The sequence below is a fragment of the Mytilus edulis genome, unplaced genomic scaffold (genome assembly GCF_963676685.1).
Source record: "Mytilus edulis unplaced genomic scaffold, xbMytEdul2.2 SCAFFOLD_136, whole genome shotgun sequence".
NCBI lineage: Eukaryota > Metazoa > Mollusca > Bivalvia > Mytilida > Mytilidae > Mytilus > Mytilus edulis.
In genome coordinates, this window is record NW_027268419.1 from 57,472 (window position 1) to 78,055 (window position 20,584).

General features: G+C 31.9%; 1 protein-coding gene across 1 annotated transcript; it reads right to left on the reverse strand.

Annotated features, from left to right (window-relative positions):
- Positions 1–1,776: 1,776 nt before the first annotated feature.
- LOC139507467 (von Willebrand factor D and EGF domain-containing protein-like) lies at positions 1,777–17,792 on the reverse strand (the record flags this gene model as incomplete). The annotated part of the gene is made up of 13 exons (XM_071295751.1): positions 1,777–1,961; positions 2,466–2,652; positions 3,396–3,548; positions 4,040–4,442; positions 4,872–5,077; positions 8,755–8,967; positions 10,372–10,521; positions 11,513–11,890; positions 13,362–13,448; positions 13,880–14,157; positions 15,885–15,950; positions 17,090–17,251; positions 17,580–17,792. Coding segments are annotated over 13 exons (2,681 nt in total), but the record flags the coding sequence as incomplete, so codon positions are not given.
- Positions 17,793–20,584: the final 2,792 nt, after the last annotated feature.

Genomic DNA, 20,584 nt, shown 5'->3' on the forward strand with positions numbered 1-20,584 from the left:
CCCCAATGGCATGCCTGCGCGGTGCTGGGGAAAGATTTTCACTTTTATGGGTAGTTGCCTGTATGTTGGTTTTCTAGGCTTTTATGATGGTTTGTCGTGTTTTCCGCTTAACGAGGATCCTATTTATGTGGCAAAACACATCTTTTAGTTAGCCAAGGCCTTTACGGTGAAAATGACACCTTGTACAGACCAATGATATGCTCAATTTGGTCCCTAGGGTGAAAAGATCTGGGGTTGGTATTGTCAATATTGGCGTCTGGCTATCAAATTGGCGGTAGGGGTCGATTCAATATTTTGTTGGCTTACGATCACATATTTTAGTATAAATAAAGATTCAGACATGTAGTAGACATCCTAAGCATTAATTTGAGCTATAATATACCCCAATGGCATGCCTGGGCGGTGCTGGGGGAAGATTTTCACTCTTATGGGTAGTTGCCTTTATGTTGGTTTTCTAGGCTTTGATGATGGTTCATCGTTTTCCGCCTAATGAAGCACCTATTTATGTTGAAAAACACATTTTAAAGTTGACCAAGGCCATTACGATGGAAATGACACCTTGTTTAGACCAATGATATGCTCAGTTTGGTCCCTAGGTTGAAAAGATCCGGGGTTGGTATGGTCAATATTTGCGTATGTCTATACACATTGGGGGTAGGGGTCGATTAAATATTTTTTTGGCTTACGTTCACATATTGTTAAATAAGTTAAGATTCAGGCATGTAGTAGACACCCTTAGCCTTAGTTTGAGCTATAATATACCCCAATGGCATGCCTGGGCAGTGCTGGGGGAAGATTTTCACTCTTATTGGTAGTTGCCTTTATGTTGGTTTTCTAAACTTTTATGGTGGTTTAACGTGTTTTCCGCTTGATGATGCACCTATTTATTTTGAAAACACATATTTTAGTTAGCCAAGGCCTTTACGATGAAAATGACACCTTGTATAGACCAATGATATGCTCAGTTTGGTCCCTAGGGTGAAAAGATCATCATAAAAGCCTAGAAAACCAACATAAAGGCATATATCTATAAAAGTGAAAATCTCCCCCCAGCACCGCCTAGACATGCCATTGGGGTATATTATAGCTCAAACTAATGCTTAGGGTGTCTACTACATGCCTGAATCTTTATTTATACTAAAATATGTGAAGGTAAGCCAAAAAAATATTTATTCGACCCTTACCTCCAATTTGGATAGCCAGACAACAATATTGACCATACCAACCCCGGATCTTTTCACCCTAGGGACCAAACTGAGCTTATCATTGGTCTATACAAGGTGTCATATTCATCGTTAAGGCCTTGGCTAACTTAAAGATGTGTTTTCCAACATAAATAGTTGCCTTGCTAAAAGGAAAACACGATAAACCATCACAAAAGCCTAGAAAACCAACATAAAGGCAATTACCCATTAAAGTGAAAATCTTCCCCCAGCACCGCCCATGCATGCCATTTGGGTATATAATAGCTCAAACTAATGCTTAGGGTGTTTACAACTTGCCTGAATCTTTATTTATACTAAAATATGTAAATGTAAGCCCAAAAAATATTTAATCGACCCCTACCCCCAATTTTGATACCAAGACAACAATATTGACCATACCAACCCCGGATCTTTTCACCCTAGGGACCAAACAGAGCATATCATTGGTCAATAGTTACGCTTTAAAATATATAAGATTATTTGTCTTCAATTTAATCAAATCATTGGTTAAGAAATTAACACAAATTTTGATTGATATATTACCTCCAAAAACATATATGTAAAACTATACCTGAAAATGTCTCCGCTTACACCATACAGATGTTGATACAAATTCTCCAAATACATTCATTGCTTCACATGAACGAGCTGTGAGTTTACATTCACCATTGAAAGGAAGACTGATACCAGTCGGTGGTGACGAAGTGTTATAAGAGCAATCCTCCCCTACGAATCCACTGTCACAAATGCAAACCCCTACAATTGTGAGCACACAACACTGTTATTTTCAAGTGTTTAATAAACAAGTGGTAGTTGAAATATTATATTGTGTTTAACTATGGTATTAAAATACTTTAAGAGTATTAAATAAATGACTAACAAAAATGTATATCTACTACGCCATATTAATAGGTCAGACCGTTGTGTTAACTTGAGCTTAATTTTATGTCTGTTTGGTTTTTTTTACACATTGTTGTCAATATAATGAAATTTGTAGCGACTGTCATACAAATAAGATGTTAAGGTAGCTATAAAGCCAGGTTTAATCAAAGTCAGGAATATGACGGCTGTTTAATTTTCCATTCGTTTGTTATGTTTGAACTTTTAATTTTGACATTTTGTAAGGGACTTTTTGTTTTGAATTTTCCTCGGTGTTCAGTTTTTTTGTGATTTTACTTTTTACAGAGCTTATGAGGAAAAAGAAGTGTTATTTTCATTTAACTTATGAATTAATCATTTTAATTGATTCTCTAAACAAACCTTCTTTACAAATTCCATTTTCACTGCAGTTGTTCTGACATAATCCACTTGCAAAATATTCTAACAATGTCTGTGATCCGTCGGCAGATTTTTGTGTATACAGAGATTCAGTTTTTACAAGCTCTGTCATAATGCTCGTTACCATGGCATTTACTGTGTCTGTAAGAAACGTTGTGTCGCCTGCAACCTAAGGGTATAACCTCAACATAAACGAGTTTATAACCATATTATTAAAACATATTTAACTTATACATGATTCAGCAAGTACCATTATGAATTAGCTTGAAATGTGTATTTCTAAAATGTAACAGAAAAAAAACACTCGAACATAATTAGTTATTAATTCAATTTCGGGTAAAGCACAATGAAGATTCATATTATTATAGAGATACTTATCCGTCAGAGTAAAATATATGCAGATTTTAACAATTACAGATCATCGTACAGCCTTAAATAATGAACATAATAAATAAATGTAGTAAACTTAAGGCGCCTCCACATAAAATTAACGTGGAACAATATAAATAAAATTCCAGTCATCTGATTTATGGCAAAACAGCTGTCGACAAAAATAAGAAAAAAAAATAATTAAAGAGTACGCCTGGATCTTCATATGAATACATCAAATTGGAGGACTTTTTTATGTTAATGAGGTCATTGTATTAACAATTTATGTTGCAGTCCTTTGGATCTTTACGACTACTTTTCATGAAATTTTTTGTTCCAATTAATGTTTTGTGCAAATGAGGAAAACTGTAAACGCAAGTTTAAAAAAAAACAGAGTGTGTGATAGTAAATATTGTCTGATATTGTTTTATATTAAATTTTATAAGATCCATTCTGGTTCTGTGCAAAATTTTCTCCTTGTGAATGGAAAAGGTTTTGGTTTGTTTTCGTATCCCCGTTTTTCAATAATGAAAAAAAATATACTTCTATATCCTTAACACACGCTTCGATGAACTTTTCGACAGGTACATCAACATAATCCTTGTACATATCATTCTGCAACGCATCGTTTATGCTGTTGAAACATATGTTATATGCTCTGTCTGACGTCCAACCATTTCGAAAGGTTGCTGTTGACTGTAAAAAAAAAGTACATGTGGTATAAATACACGCAATGTTGTTTCTAAATGCGTTTTCTTGCCATAAATGTGAACATTTTCAAACATTTCTTTTTAGGTGGTACCTAACACTACAGGGAGATAACTCTGTAAAATCAGCAGAATGTTTAAATGACGTTGTGATCATAAGGGAATATTAAGCTTCTCAATTATCAAAATAAGTGCTTTTCAAACTGCTATATAACCAGTGTATTTTTTCTGATTAAACGGTTGGTTCAATTTTTTTGATTTTTTTATATTTTTGTCAAAGGGTCAAAGTTAATACTTTGTCAAAATTTTAAGAAAATTAAACGAGCCAAATTAATTTAAGTTAAGGTGTTAGGTACCACCTTAAACAGCCAAATTAATACAGAGGTAAATTTTTACTTTCTGTTCAAAATATATTATAAATTTGTTATTCTTTTAACATTGTTTTATCGTAGTCTCACTCAGTCTGGAAATTGAATTTACCTCAATCTCTGTTTCATTGACGTCATCACTGTACGCTAATGGCTTGTAATCAATCTCGTCATCATTATTATTTAAGCTTCGTTTACTTAATTTATGTGGAAAATTTACGGATCGTCTTTTTCGTAGAGGCTGAAAGCAAGATTGGTATTGAACATATGCGCTAGAAGTGCTTGGTGAACCTGAACATTGCTCAGTGCTATCTGTCAAATTACAATGTACGCTGTTAAAATCATCTAGTGAGTCGGAACTGCCAGCTTGTTGTTCACATGCGCAAAATGTTTTTAAGTTGGGATTGCTCTCAATGTTTTCAACAACTACAATCTGTTCATAAACATCGTTGTCTTTCTTTAGGAATGTGGGTTCTTCAACAAATAGCTGCTCCTCAACCATACCTTCTGTGATCCTATAACAATAGGGTTTTTTTTATTATGTCAAACATGTATATATATAACTGAAATTGATACTCATACCTTATACTCTATGCATTAGACACGTGTTTAATGAAAACAATTAATTTGTAACCAATGAAAAATAAATTGTATTGTATTTAACACATGGAATCTTACATTAATATAACTTCATGAAGACCTTTCAATGACTCTTCAGCCTGCGAATATCAATATATTTGCAGTGGCGTTCTCTTCGGACAATTCGATTTTATTATTAGAAACATTAACGTATATTCTCTAATATATTAACGTTATGTTAAAATACCTATATCTTTAATAATGTATTTGATTTAAATAAAATATTAATGTGTATTTCGAAAATGTTACACACCAACAGGATCCTCATGAAAAACAAGTGAAATGTAGTATGTTGATGTTAATACCTCCAGGAGTCGGCGAAAATGTGTTCATCGTTGATTGGTCCAATTACACGATGTGTCAAGTCATCTAATGGATCCTTTGTTGTACTAGGAACTCCACATAGACCTCTTGCCGTATTGATGTCCTTTACGGATGGTTTGATTGAAATCACACTTATGAATCGTCTAGCTATTGAAAATTTTATTTCTGTTGCAATTGGTAAGATTATCTGAATTGAAAATTGAGATTTGTTATTGCTGCATTTGCTTAAATGGTAAAAAGGAATGACACGTATAGTAAGATACCATTTCAGGCACTGGAGATACAATTGTATATCATTCAGCCTTGGTTATACACCACTTTAAAAAAAAACACGATATAGCAATTCTAATTATAATTCTTGAGACTGGAGGCATACATTTTTCTGATAATTGAATTTGTTCAATGTTCTACATTTTTCCCGTCTGATATGTATGATTTTTACATTTTAGGCTGATATCACCAAAACCACTATGTAATTATGTAGCAAATTAATTGCAATAATAATCGCTAGCGCTGGTTGTAACATATTTGGAATAAAGGACTAAATTATGTTAAAATCACTATAAATTCAACCCCCATGCATCTATACTATTAAACGAGAAGACCTCATTTTGTGTGTCGATTCTCTTCCTTCCATGATAAATTAATTATCATGCCTCTGTGTTCTATAGGTAACATGCATAGTCGCATTTGTCATCCATTCTTATGATTATTCAGATTGAGTTATTTTTGGAAAAAACGACGAAAAAGGAGTCCGGATATTGATTACGTCATCAGACTGACTTTTAGTCATAGATAAGAATTCCGGTTTGAAACATGCACAAGTACAACCAATCGTATGAAAGATAACAATAAAGGGCTGCGCTTTAGCGCATGATACGCCCGTTGCTCTTTAAACTTGTCTTTTATGCTTTAAATGAATTTATATGATCAACTAGAAATATATATACAAATCAAAAGGGATGTTACATTAATATATTCACCAAAGTTTCATAAAATCCCCCTTTTTTAAGCATAAAAATTCATTACTTAAGAAAACGTAAAATCTAAAATTTATAAAAATGGAAAGGGAGCTTATGTCAATAGATATAAACAATTTATCAAAGTTGCATAAAATTTTGTGAAAGTGTTAGTTATTGTCCCAAAATTCGAAAATCCCCCCTTTTTTAAGCATAAAAATTCATAACACGGAAATGTAAAATCTGAAATTTATAAAAATTGAAAGGGAGCTTACATCAATAGATATAAACAATTCACCAAAGTTTCATGGACATTGGTGAAAGCCTTTTTGAGTTATTGTCCAAAGTGTTGAAAATCCCCCTTTTTTTTATGAATAAAGCCCCATAAATCCAAAACTTAAAATCTGAAATTTATAAAAATTGAAAGGGAGCTTACATCAATAGATATAAACAATTCACCAAAGTTTCATGGACATTGGTGAAAGCCTTTTTGAGTTATTGTCCGAAGTGTTGAAAATCCCCCTTTTTTATGAAGAAAGCCCCATAAATCCAAAACTTAAAATCTGAAATTTATAAAAATCGAAAGGGAGCTTACATCAATAGATATAAACAATTCACCAAAGTTTCATGGACATTGGTGAAGGCCTTTTTGAGTTATTGTCCGAAGTGTTGAAAATCCCCCTTTTTTTATGAATAAAGCCCCATAAATCCAAAACTTAAAATATGAAATTTATAAAAATTGAAAGGGAGCTTACATCCATAGATATAAACAATTCACCAAAGTTTCATGGACATTGGTGAAAGCCTTTTTGAGTTATTGTCCGAAGTGTTGAAAATCCCCCCTTTTTTATGAATAAAGCCCCATAAATCCAAAACTTAAAATCTGAAATTAAAAAAAACGAAAGGGAGCTTACGTCAATAGATATAAACAATTCACTTAAGTTTCATGGAAATTGGGGAAAGTGTTTTTGAGTTATTGTCCGAAGTGTGGACGACGGATGGACGGACGGACGGACGGACGGACGGACGGACGGACGGACGGACAGACGGACGGACGGACAACGGTATACCATAATACGTCCCGTCTAAAAGACGACGGGCGTATAAAAATGAAAAAATAAATAATCCAATCAGAGCGTTTTCTATATCATGATGTTTAAATCGCAAGATCCACAACTAGTTAGTTTTCGCTTTTGTCTACATGTAAACTACGATTATAATAATTTAATATTTAGATACTCTGTATTCTGTCTACTGCTTTCTTTGAAATGATTACTATTGAAGGGGCCATACCAGTTGCATATTAATTAAAATAAGCAAAACATGTGGAAAAAAACACAACTATTATACCTGCTTAGAGAGCACAATTATTTTTCGCGTGTATCTGCATGTAAACTACGATTATACTACTTTAATGTATAGAGACTCTCTGTATTCTGTCTTCTGTTTTCTTTGAAAAGTTTACTATTGAAGAGTTCATACCAGTTGCATATATATCAAAATAAGTAAAACATGTGGAAACAAGAATGTGTCCATAGTACACGGATGCCACATCGGCACTATATTTACTAAGTTTCGAGTTGATTGGACTTCAACTTCATCAAAACCTACCTCTATCAAAAATTTTAACCTGAAGCAGGACAGACGGATGGACGGACGAACGAACGAACGCACGGATGCACAGACTAGGAAATATAATGCCCATAAATAGGGCGTTGAAATTTAATGCTGAAAGTGGAAGTAGTGATTTGTCAAAAATGATAGAAGGGTAGAGATTAGAGGGAGGCAGGACCTTTTTCGGGACGTCGGGATCGGGTGTTTTCAAGCTCGAGATTTGGGGATCCTCCCTCCGCCTGAATCCCGATTCCCTCCGCCTGCATCCCGGTTCCCTCACTCCGGAATATTCCGGACAGTCCGGCAAATATGAAAGAAGGGTAGAGATTAGATAGAGGCAGGACCTTTTTCGGGACGTCGGGATCGGGTTTTTTTAAGCTCGGGATTTGGGGATTTGTCCTTAAAGGATCCGGGAATATATTTTTCGATTTCGGGATATGAATTTCTTTAAATTCTGCATCCAGGGATTTCATGTTTGTAAGCCCAGGATTTCAGGATCGGAACCCATACGACCACCCCTCAAATAAGCCTTACATTGGTCGTTCTTAGTCATTTAAACAAGATTCATAGCCATGTTTATAAGGCTCTCAAAAGAAAAAGCCCTGATGGATTGTCCTAGAAGCATATTTTATTAGACTAATAATAATCTATATATAAGCAGTTACAATTATTTCATGTTTGAAGTGAGGCAAATTTTTAATTTAATTTGACTTTTATCAGCAGATGCATTGCAGCAAAGGAGAAGAATAATTGTGGTCTGAGACCAGAAACACGAAAATAATTGAATTTAACAGAAAGGAAACAAATATCGAAAATCGAACTTTGGAAAAAGAGAGAGGGCTTTTGATGCCTTTTATGAAATTCTCCATACATAATATCTTCTACAAAAATATCACCTAACAACAGTTCACAAGCTGTATATATGCCCGCGATTTCGCGGGTGTGTTGTAGTTATTTCTTAATCGAAAGATGTCAGTTTTAGTTACATGTGATGTTTGTTTTCAAGGAATGCGTAAACTGTATCATTGGCAGTATAGGTAGCAGTAAAATAAAATTAATATTACAACATGTACAAGGAAAAGGTAGGTACTGTACAATAAACGAACTGCATTTTTGTTTAAATTAATGAACTAAATTAAAAACGAGCAAAGAGGTGTTAGCTGTTTCAAAATTGAATATGCTGCATTTGGTAGTTAGAGGAGAGATATGTTAACCCAGAAAACAGAAAAAAAAACATATTTTCATCCTAGTATTATACTCTCGTCATTTTAAACTGTAAAGCTGTATTCACCTTGTAGTTGTTGTTCGTGTTACTTATTGACATATCACTTTCGTCACAAGACGTCAGCGTGACAACAGGTTGCTGAAGCAAATGTAATTCTTTCCTAGAAATCCTCTCACATGTGCGTAGAACGAACAGTGAGTTTTGGCTCCTTATTGCTATTCCACAAAGACAAGACGTACCAGGCAAGCCAGAGCCACAACTTGTAAATAATGCATGGACCTGAAACGAAAAGACATACTATTGTATCTTTAAGGCACAATCAAACACTTTTACTATAATCTCTCAAAAATACCATGCTACAATATTAATATTGTTTGATTACTAATCAGATACTAAGGTTCTTGTTTGGAAGATCTTTAAAATATTTCTGTAGTAAAGATCATTCTGCGTCTTTAAAGATTATTTGTATATATTTTATATGACAAACAGAAAGCTAAAATACATGTACATTTAGTAAGCACTTACTAATATGGTAAAAAGAATTTAATGTAAATGATATCATTTATGTCTTGTTTTTTCATTGTTTATTGATGCAACAATCACATTGTGTTTTATAATTATGCTAATTATCTTAGTAAATAGAGAATTGACTTTTTTAATTATAATTTTTAACTGTAATTAAATTAAAAAAGAAAAAGCTGGACAATGTTATTGACAATATATGAATAAAACTAAAACTGACTTTCTGAAAAAAGACAGAACCAAGAGTACCAAGCATTCTTAAAACATGTTTTTTTTACAATTTAACCTGTATTGCGAATGAAGTGTATCAGTTGATAATGACTTAGGTTCAAACTCCCTCAGGCAAAGAGGACCTTTATATATACTAGTATTTTGGCTATTGTTTTGTGTTCCTTTTGGTTATATACATTTTTTTTTAATTTTTACATATGATCGGCTTTCGAATGATTAATTTTGTTCGCTCATGAAGCATGTAAATCAAGAAAAGCTTTTTAAACGAAAACAATTTATAAAGTATTATTTGAACATATATTTTTTTTGTAATAAATTCAAATAAACCCAAGTTTTTTTAAGTTTTCTGATTAATTGTTAAAATCCGTAAAGTTCCCATTTTGATAACCTTGTTAAGATACCCATCAAGGATCTCAGTATGATTATTGCTTTTATCGATAGACCAATCAACAGCAGTATCCAAAACTGTTATATTATGACCACGGGCAATTTGTAGATGCATTGTTTCTTCTCACTTTTACAATTATTCCTTGGGAATCAGTACTTCTGTGATTTTACTTTTTAAACAAAAGAGTTGAATGGACATTTGGACATTAAATAAACTGTTAATTCTAAAACTGCGTGTGTTCAATTTATCATTTCCATTTCTGTTCACTGAAAGATGTTTAAAAACAACAAAACTACAAAAATGTGCAAAACAAAGAAAGGATTACCTATCAATATGGAAAAAAAAATTACAGGATGAGAATAATGTTTGTGGTCACTCAAATCATAACATAGCATCTTGCTCAGAATCATGGAGATATTAAACTTTTGAACACGTTGTCGTAAGCGCTGTTTCAAATTCAAAGTTAAGTTAAGTAATACAGTTTTGAGGGTCTTTTGTGTATATCATGCTTATGAAAAGTGTAAGTGTTTATTAGTACCTACCCAAAATGGACCAATGTCATTCTTGTACATAACAAATTCCCCGACCCCCATGTAGTCATAGTACTTTCCATCAAATGTCCGAAAATGTGGATCGTTGTACGACTGACATAGCCTGTTTTTCAAAGTAGAATCTTTGTCTCTGACTTCTACCTGCAAAGTACTTTATGTTTACGTTATGACTACCTGTATACAAACTATAAATTTAAAATCTCAGAAAACATAGCCTTCCAAACACATTATTACACATAGTGTTTATTTATTTCATACCGTGAAAACGATATTATGTTACTAATTATATAACGTAATACCCCTGTTTAAAGATATTTTAAAGTATCATACCACTATTTTCTAGTGTTTTTGAACTTATTGAACTGCCTAATGAAAAACGAAATGGCTCCATGATTTAACTAGTCCTACTAGTTGAAGAGGATTTTGGTTGCTTATAAGATATGTTAATACCTGAAATTCAAAAATGTAACATGTGTATAGATATATATAGTTTGTTAATCAATATGCTATGCAATACGACCATTCCTTATCAATGGAGTAGATCCATTTTTGCATATATTGTACACATTTTTTTTTTACGTAGGGAATATCTTTTAAATGTATAAACTATCAAAACATGTGGTCTGGGAGTAATACAAAAATAACGCAATTAAAAAACAAAACAAAATGAGAAGAATCTGAAAACAACACGGTACGTGATATCATTCGTCCAAAACACGGTTGGACATTTTATTATTAATTAAACTTATGGGTAAGCAAGCACAAACTTAAAAAAGAGAAACAAATCATTAATTGCTTAAGAAATCTTTGTCGTGTTAAGCATTTAGTTTTGCGTCTTTTTCATTTTGAAATAGCGATGTTATGGACTTTCCGTACTTTTCTTATAGCAGCTGTTAGTCCTTGTCAAATTTCTGCCATCGCTCGTCTAAATCCATTCGGTGACCTGTAGTTGTTAATTTTTGTGTCATTTGATCTCTTGTGTAGAGTTGTCTCATTGGCAATCATACTGCATCTTCTTTTCCTATTTCCAATCATTTATTAGTTTTATCATAAAACAGTGAATTTCTGTATATAATACAATGTCATGTGTAATCGTTTTGAAAATAACAAAGTATAAATTAAAGGTAAATACCCTTATTTGATATATATCAACATCTTTCCAAATATTATTATATGCTGAAATCGATGATGTTGACAGTTTGATGTATGCATATCTATTGTTTACATTGTAGATTCCGTCATTATATCCATACACTTCCAATGCTTTCTTGTCCATCCAGTCGAGATTTCCAAGTCTAAATCCACAGAATTCAGCATTGAATAGGACATCTCTTTTCAGAACATTATTAGTGCAAGATGACGTATAATAACTCGGTCGAAATATGTAGAAGTTCTGGTCACATTGAGATCTTATTGCGTCATTTGATGCAATACATCCAACCGGAACTGTTGACGTAAATGTGATGTTTATCGATTCCCCTTCATTCACGATGTTATAATAACTATTGGGCTAAAATCAAAAACGTATTTACATTGTTAAAAGTAAGTTTGTTTTCAAATGTTTTTGGTAAATTAAATAATATTAATCAAACGTAGTAAATGGGTTACTGTTACGTCCAATTGCTATTTAAGTATACAGTAAGGACGAGAACATGTAAATTTAATATAATATGAACTTTTCACGAAACTGACACGCATAGCCTCACTTAAACGTCTAAGTAATTAAAGCAACAGTCCACAAAACATGTTACTCTTCCCAGCCCCACATTATTCAGATTCCGAGCTGACAAGTATTTTGGGTACCACTTTGTGCGACGTTATTATAGAAGATGTGGCAAATACCTATTATCAAGTCTTTTGCTTTACCCAACTGAGCCTTACATCTGCAAGCACGATAGAGTGGAGCACCGAGATGATTTATATCATGTGTGTGGCTTTATCAAAAGATGTGCAAATATCATAATCCATTACAAACCAATTTTTACGTAAAACAATTTTTTGAAGAGAACCATAAATGTGCTAAATTGTTATTGTGCTATTGCACCAACCATTCGTTTGTGTTGTTTTTCTGAAAATTTCATTAAAAAAGTGTTATGCTTAAAATTTTAGAGAAATAATGTCAAACACATCATGGAAGTAACATTGACAGGAATAACAACGTCGTCACTTCAAAGGTTTCATCTGCGTTACCGCCCATCTTACGATTAATAGTTAATTGGTTTAATATCTGGCATGGAAGTTAATTATCTGCACGTGATCGTTTAAATCACTGACACTTTACGAGCAGACAAGTTTTTTGTCGTATATACGTGAGAAGTAACCCGAAAAGTCCATTCGTGACATTCCGTTGATGTACGCTGCCGAATAATGTCTTACGTTCAATTTGTATTTAGTTCAATTTCAATTTTCCTATTTCTGCTTAGTTCGATCTTAATAGTTTAAACCAACAGCTATCACATATGAAATTGGAGAACAAGACCGGGTCATTTTCAATTTTAAAATTTTACAGACAGTTAAAAAACTATTTCCGTAAGTTAAGAAGATGGTTGTACAAACAATACGTTTGGACCCCCTTTTATTAATTACGAATAATCTAAGTGTTTCGTGTATTAAGCAATTAAAGTATTCACAATTCTAAACAGTTCTATCCTTTAAATAATAGTTCTTGATACATAAACTAATTCGTTTAAAAAATGTATTTGCCGTAAGACAGATAGCGTCAAGCTCATTTTGTCGGTTTGTTTTAATTTTTCCTGTAGCTTGTTATGGTAATACAAGTATTCCAAAATGAACACTTTTAAATATATATATATATATATATTAACGAACATATTATCCCCATGTAATTAAAACATTTACCGTATAGATTTATTACTTTTACAAAATTGTATTTTACATGTTGTTTTTTTTTTTTTTTTTTTTATTTAAGAATACATATGTTTTCTGCAGATTGACACCAAAATAAATTAAACAAAGCTTACAAACAATCCTGCTTTGAAACGAGGACTATACAAATATGGTCCGGGTGTTGATTGTCTTGAATTTCTCATTCGTATGGCACATTTAATCTGTTGAAAGAAAGGTTAATGTTGTAACAATAAAATCATCAACTTGTTCAGTTTAAACATTTTCAGATACAATTGTTTCTTGTAAAGTCCAATTATCCCATCTCGGTCTTTTTTCGCTCCAAAATTTAACTATTTTGAAATAATATATTCCTATAATTGCTCTTGCACGTACTTTCGAACTGGGGTTACTATCAAAATTAGGTTCGAGGAGATACACCACCGGAACTAGAAGGTAATCACAGTTGATTTAACGGAGCTTAAATTTTAGAAATAATTTGTTTTTCCATTAAAAATAGAGGGTCCTGTATATCTTCAGTTCTCTTGAAATGAACACACTATATGAAGAAAGATTCTCAGGAGCTTATTATACATATACATAAGTATATGTATCAAATGTCAAGAAACGAAATTATAAAAACAAACAGCTATACCTCCATGTTCATCTTGTATTTACCAATCCAGTCAGCCTCGCGTAGAACAACCGCATCATCAATATCTTTAAATAGCAAGTTTGTACTATTCTTTACATGTTTTGCACATATATACCAATAAACATCATAACCATAAGTTCCGTTTGGTTTGTCATCGAATTCGCATTTAAAAATTGGTATCAAGCTCGGTGTTGGCTCATAAGGTCCTACTTCAAAGCTTTCACCTTCTGTTAAAACTGCTTTTACCTCCACCAACATAGTGTCTGTTGGAAAGTTTGCTAAAACATTGACACTTCGAAATTATTTACGTGATGATAGCTAGGAAAACATTTTATTATTTATTTATTCCGATTGTTGATACATTATAGAACATCTGTAAATAGATATAGGTATGAGTGCCAATGAGACAACTGAGTTTTGATCAACATCAAAATATAATAGCGTGATCTCAATTATACTCTTCTTTAAAGGTAGTCGTTAATGACCATGCTGCACTTATAAGTGGGGAATAAAAATATACATTCGTGTCTTTAAAATTATATATCGGAAAACGTTTTGATAAGGAAATCGACTTTGTCTTTTCTGCTATAATAAATTAATGTAGACATGCTTTTGAAAATTAAGCATTGTATTTGTTCACTTTGTTTGAGACTTGAATTTAATTGATATCCGTTTAATTTTTAAGGATGTTACGTTGTTTACTTTATATCTACAAAAATATTCAACGATATCTAATAAAAAAAGAACATTTTTCAACACGATTTCAAGTAATCTTGTCTTCTTAATAAAATACTTGAAAAAATATTACTTCGTTGGTTAATTGTTGATTGATGAACATTCTGTATTGCACATAACACGTTTAGAAGTACAAATTTAAATGTGTCGAGTGGATAAATATCGTATCACACTCGATGCAGTGGTAGAATTTTTATATATATAAATGAATACATATGTATATATGTTAGCGGCAATAAGTAAAATTAGGCATTAAGCTTAAATTCTAGGCAATAATCTAACGCCTAGGCATTAAGTTATTGCCTGAAATTTTTAGGCATTAAGCTTATTGCCTGAAATCTGATGATGGTTATTCTTCTTATTGCCGAACATAATTTTAAACAATAAGTAAACTCTGGAATTTATGCGTATTTTGTGATTTATTCTTGATATAGAGTCGTTTCTTCATTACATTTCTAATAGTACATGTATAAACATACATTCATTTGACAGATCTTCAAAAATAAGTTTATTTAGTCATTTTGACAGCTAAAAACAAAAATAATTCATACTTTTTGGTGTAAGTGTGGTATTACAAAATATTAAAAAGATTTTTTTTTTAAAAGTGATTGTATCCAATTAAAAAAGGGGGAGATTCTATAGAATAATTATAATATTTATTTGAAAATTGTACATTCACTAGTTGAGCTGGTTTGACAAAATTAAGATATGCTTTTTTTGCTCACACCATTTTCCATTTTTTGTTATTCGATAAGTAAATTTTCTTTGTTAACAGTTCCACAACTTGTGATAACAAAATGATTTTAACACAAATTTCTATCAAGTTTTCATTTCTTTAATTATTATTTTATGCGTTTTAACATAAATAAAATATGTTATTTGTGATTTTATTTCCACATCTTTCTTTTTTATATTTAGGACGAAACTGGGCCCTCTGGTTTTGCATCGGAAAAAATACATGTTTATCTTTTGTTGCTATTCAAACGTATGTTAATTGCAGTAATAAAATAGAATATTTGAAGTATTGAGTATTTAGGATTATTTTCAGGATTTAAGACTAATGCCTAACATCATTCAGGCAATATACTTACTGCCTAGGCGTTAGCTTATTGCCTAGTATTTAAGCTTAATGCCTAATTTCACTTATTGCCGCTAACATATATATGTGCAATGTCATTGTGCAATTAAGAAGAATTTCAACAAACGTATTAGATACTCTTTTTTATTCATACATCCGAAAACATAAAAGAATCATATTCTTTAAACTTACAACTGCAACCTGGATAGTGTTCTGTTTCTGACGACATTTCATGTGGACATTTTACCGGGCCACTTCCTGAAGAATAAGACATAATAAGTAGGTTAATTTTCTAATATTTGAATGAAAACAATTACCGCATATTGAATTAATCATTTATAATTAGGTTTGATCTGCCAGAATGAAATTTTACTTAAGCATAAAATGCATTAAGATCACAAAAATTCTGGAATAAAACAGGCAGTTAGAGGTTATTCTATGTGTATCCATATGATAACTGATTTTATAGCTCGTTCTTATGTTTACTGTCCAAGGTTAGGGGGTTTGGATCCCGCTAACATGTTTAACCCCGCCACATTCTGTATGTATGTGTCTGTCCGAAGTCAGGAGCCTGTAGTTCAATGGTTGTCGTTATTTGCAGTGTTACATATTTTTGTTTCGTTAGTTTTTTTCATTATTTTTTAGGCTACTAATTTGCTCATTTGAATTGTTTTACATTAATTTTGTGATTTTGGTTTTTTTTAGCTTTGCGGTATAGGCTTTGTTCATTATTGAAGGCCGTACGGTGACCTATGACTGTTTCTGTGTCGTTTGGTCTCATGTTGACAGTTGTCCTATTGGCAATCATATCACATCTTCCTTTTTATATCTAGTGAATTTCTATCATAATTGGTTAGAATTGCTTCTTAAATAAAAAAGAATTTCGATTTTCCCATTAATTTGTTTAGGATATGATTTCGAAATACACAAACAAACGTTTTTTAAGTTCAAAGCCCTTACATAACAAAAACAATTATTGTTCAACTAGAAAAATTGATAGCAGTTATCTTATATTTTATATATATATTATTAAATAAATATCAAAACTCCAACTTTGATATGTATCTTCATTTACCACGACTTTGAACTAAAAAATCAAGTCAAATAATTTGGGAATAATAAATTCTAACAGATAGCAGGAGGGTAAAATTGTACTCTCCATCGGCTTTACGGGTAAGAGAATAACTAAGAGCTACAATTTTATCAATGGGTGATAATATGTCAATATTAAAAACCTGCAGTTCACATTATATTTTATTATATTACATTTTATTTCCTTAAGCTACTTAAAGTTTTTTTTCATAATGTTTCACTAACAAAAATGATTAAATATCAACATTCAGATTATTATCAAGTTGTGGTACCAACTTAAAATAAATGTTAACGTTATACATTACCAAAACAATACGATGAATTTGAGGTTGATGGTGGCAGATGGTATACATAATACCCGTCACAATTTCTTATTACAATATTATACGACTGTTCACAAACACTGTTGTTTGTCTGCATACAGGCTATAGCAGTCATATTTCCATCAACAAAGGTTGGTAGAGTTCCTGTAAAAACACACACAATTGCCTTGTTTAACAAACTAAATGTAGACAACCTTTTGTATTCGATTCCTGTGTTTCATCAGAATGGTGAGATTTGTGTTTTTGAAAATGTTTTCAACACCTCGGATTTACTTACTTCTTTTACTGCCAGTGTGAAAGCGTATTATCCATTAAGAGATGCATTATATGTTAGTTTACAGTAGAGTGTTGCTACAATAACAATGGACTTTTTCAGAAAATATAGTTGAAAGGAGACCCAAAAATATTCCCAAGCCAACGAATACGGGTCCGTCGACAAGAGCAAAGTATCATATAATTGAACAAAACGTACCATTTAACCAAAGAGGGTTAATTGTTCCACAATTCATTATTCCCGGAGGGGATGTCGGCATATCATCACCATTATCGCTGAAAAATCTATACCAATCTTCTTCCAGTATTTCATCGCTTATGGGATCATCTACCGTCCAGTCAACATAAAATCCTGTGGAACGCTTCTCGGCATCGTTCACACTTCTGTATACATTGCATGGATCCTGAATAACTGAAACATTCAACAAATATGTTCAGCTTCTCATACCCTTATTAATTTGCTTATATGAACAAATATTTGCAAAAATGTACATTTGTAGGACATCTTTTTTTAACTTAAATATATGTTATAACAAGAAAAAGAAATTATGTTGAAATTTTTATTTTTATCTTTTGTATATTATTCACTGTCATGACTGTCATGACTAAATAAAAATTAGATCCCACGCATGCGCGGCATAGTTAAATAAGTGCCCGACACGTTATCATCAGTATGTTGATGGATTATAAAGAAGAAGAAGAAGAATCTTATAAATACTATTTGCTTTGTCACCATGTCACGTTGGTAGTAATATTCAACAAATTCTATTTTAAAATAAAAAAGTATTATAAATTGATCACAACAAGTATAGTGCTATAGCCTCTATTAGACAGTAGCCCTTCAATGAAGTATACACCTAAGAAAACATTGATGTAGAAAGAGAGAACATTTTGTTTTAGAAATAGAACCTCAAAAAAGGGTTTTATTCTTCTTCTCATAAGGGACTTATCAATTAAATTGTATAAGTCATAAATTCATTTCTTTACATCATTAAACTTTGTTGTCAAGCAAATTATGATTGCTAGTTTTTCTTGTAGATAAATACAAGTTTATATATAATAAATACTTTATTCTTAATGTATATTTTTTTGTAGATAAGATATCACATTGGTTTGAGCATGATTCCCAGCCAGATTATGAAGCGGCATATATCATGTATATCAATGTATATATAGGAAATATATAGTGTCACTAAGTTACTCTCATATGGTACCTCATTTGTACCTGTAGCTATAAATTGTGAAATGGTGGATTCATTCATAATTTTGTGTTACTTATTGGTTTGGAAATAACGTTGATAGAGCTAACAGCATTATGTCATGATGTACAGTTGATGGGATGATCTGATTGGACAAAAAGAGAATTGTGAATTGAACAAATAGCAAACTTACAATTCATAGAAAAAATGTAGGAAATACAATGTACTACATTACTTGGTGGCAGAGCATACCTTTGATATATATATATATATTTGAAATAAGTAATATTAACAATTTGAAATAAAGAGAATTTAAAGTTTTCTAGGAATATTAGTAGTGCATCATATCTTAATTCCATGATTATCTTGGATAGTTATATCATTAAGAATAGAAAATTGGAATAATGGAAATTTCTAGTTTCAGTGAATATCAATCATTGTCAATACTAAAAGTGCAGCATCATGATCATACATCATCTGATTCACCTTGGATAATTATTCATTTGAAATAAGAATTTGGATATAATAAGAGTTTCTATGCTGCCATTGCTATTGTTGGCTACATGTACCACCAGGGAGTGTTAAACCTCCTTTACTTTCCATGAGGGTCTGTCACGGTCCATCACTATTGGTTAGTGTCATATATATGCATGATGATGGAAGTTTTTACCAACCTAGACAAGCTTTACAGCCCTGGCATGGTTGTTGGTTAGAGTCGAATGACAGCTTGCTGTATAGTTATAATAGTCTGAATGTATCTACATGTATTTTAATAATCTTCTAAATTACTGTTCATTCTGAAACTGGCATTTTATAATAGTAGTCAAACATATTAAACAATACATGTACTTCAAAGTATCATTTTATTTTGTCTCGCCTTACACAAAAGTCATGAAAGTTGGTTGTATGCAAGAAATTTGTATTACAGTCTTGGGGTGATGATGTAAGCTATTTTATAGAGCTTTACATTTTAAAAGCTAAAAGAGCTGGATGTTTCTTGTCTTGTATTCAGATGCTAGTAGCTAATTAATATGTTATGATGTTTCAGTTTGCCATTATATGTACATTGCACCTGACCCCATTTTCATGGTTCAATGACTGCATGTAAAATATACTGTTACTTAATCAATGAAATGCTCTTTTATACTGTATATTTTATATATGTAATTGGATACATTTTATTGTATATTAGTATCTTGAAAGATCTACTTGTCTATCAGGTTGGGTTGACCTGACCTTGACCTTCATGGATAATTTAAGTGATTAAGGTTATTTCAGTTTGATACAATGTTAACATGGTTAGGTTTGTTTCTCAGTTTATACTTCCTAATAAAATTGACACTGGAAATGGGGAATGTGCCAAAAAAGACAACAACCCAAATTCAGAGCAGACAATAGCCGAAGGTCATCAATGTTTCTCATAAGCTATAAGCTACATTGTACATGTATAGGATCACTACTTTTGGCATAATTATGGAATAAATGTAAGTTGTACATGTTTGACATTTTTGAATGGCTTAGTTCATCTGACAATGACACCATTTTCATGGTTTTTATGTTTAGTCTTTTTCTCTGTTTCTATGGTTACTATAAACGTTTAACCATAAATTTGGGGTATGGGAGAACTGTGAAATTCAAAAATTCATGAAATTCATGAAATTATCTGTCATATATCTGTCTGGCATGGTTATTTTGACTGGACTTCATTTTAATGGATTATTGATAATGTAAAGTTTATGTGATACTTATAGACTAGTAAAATCTTCTTATTACAGAATTTCAATAAAAAGATCATGAATAAGGCCACATTTAAAAGAATGTCTGTTTCCCATCCCAGGGGCTTATTTTTTACCTGGGTGTGGGGAGGGGAAACAAACAATTTTTATTTTGGCCTAAGGAGATATGGTGAGACGACTATCAACCATTTAAACCATGTAGACCAAGTGATTTACTTGTTAGTCACTATATAATAGGTCACTGCACACCCTTCAACAATGACCAAAAA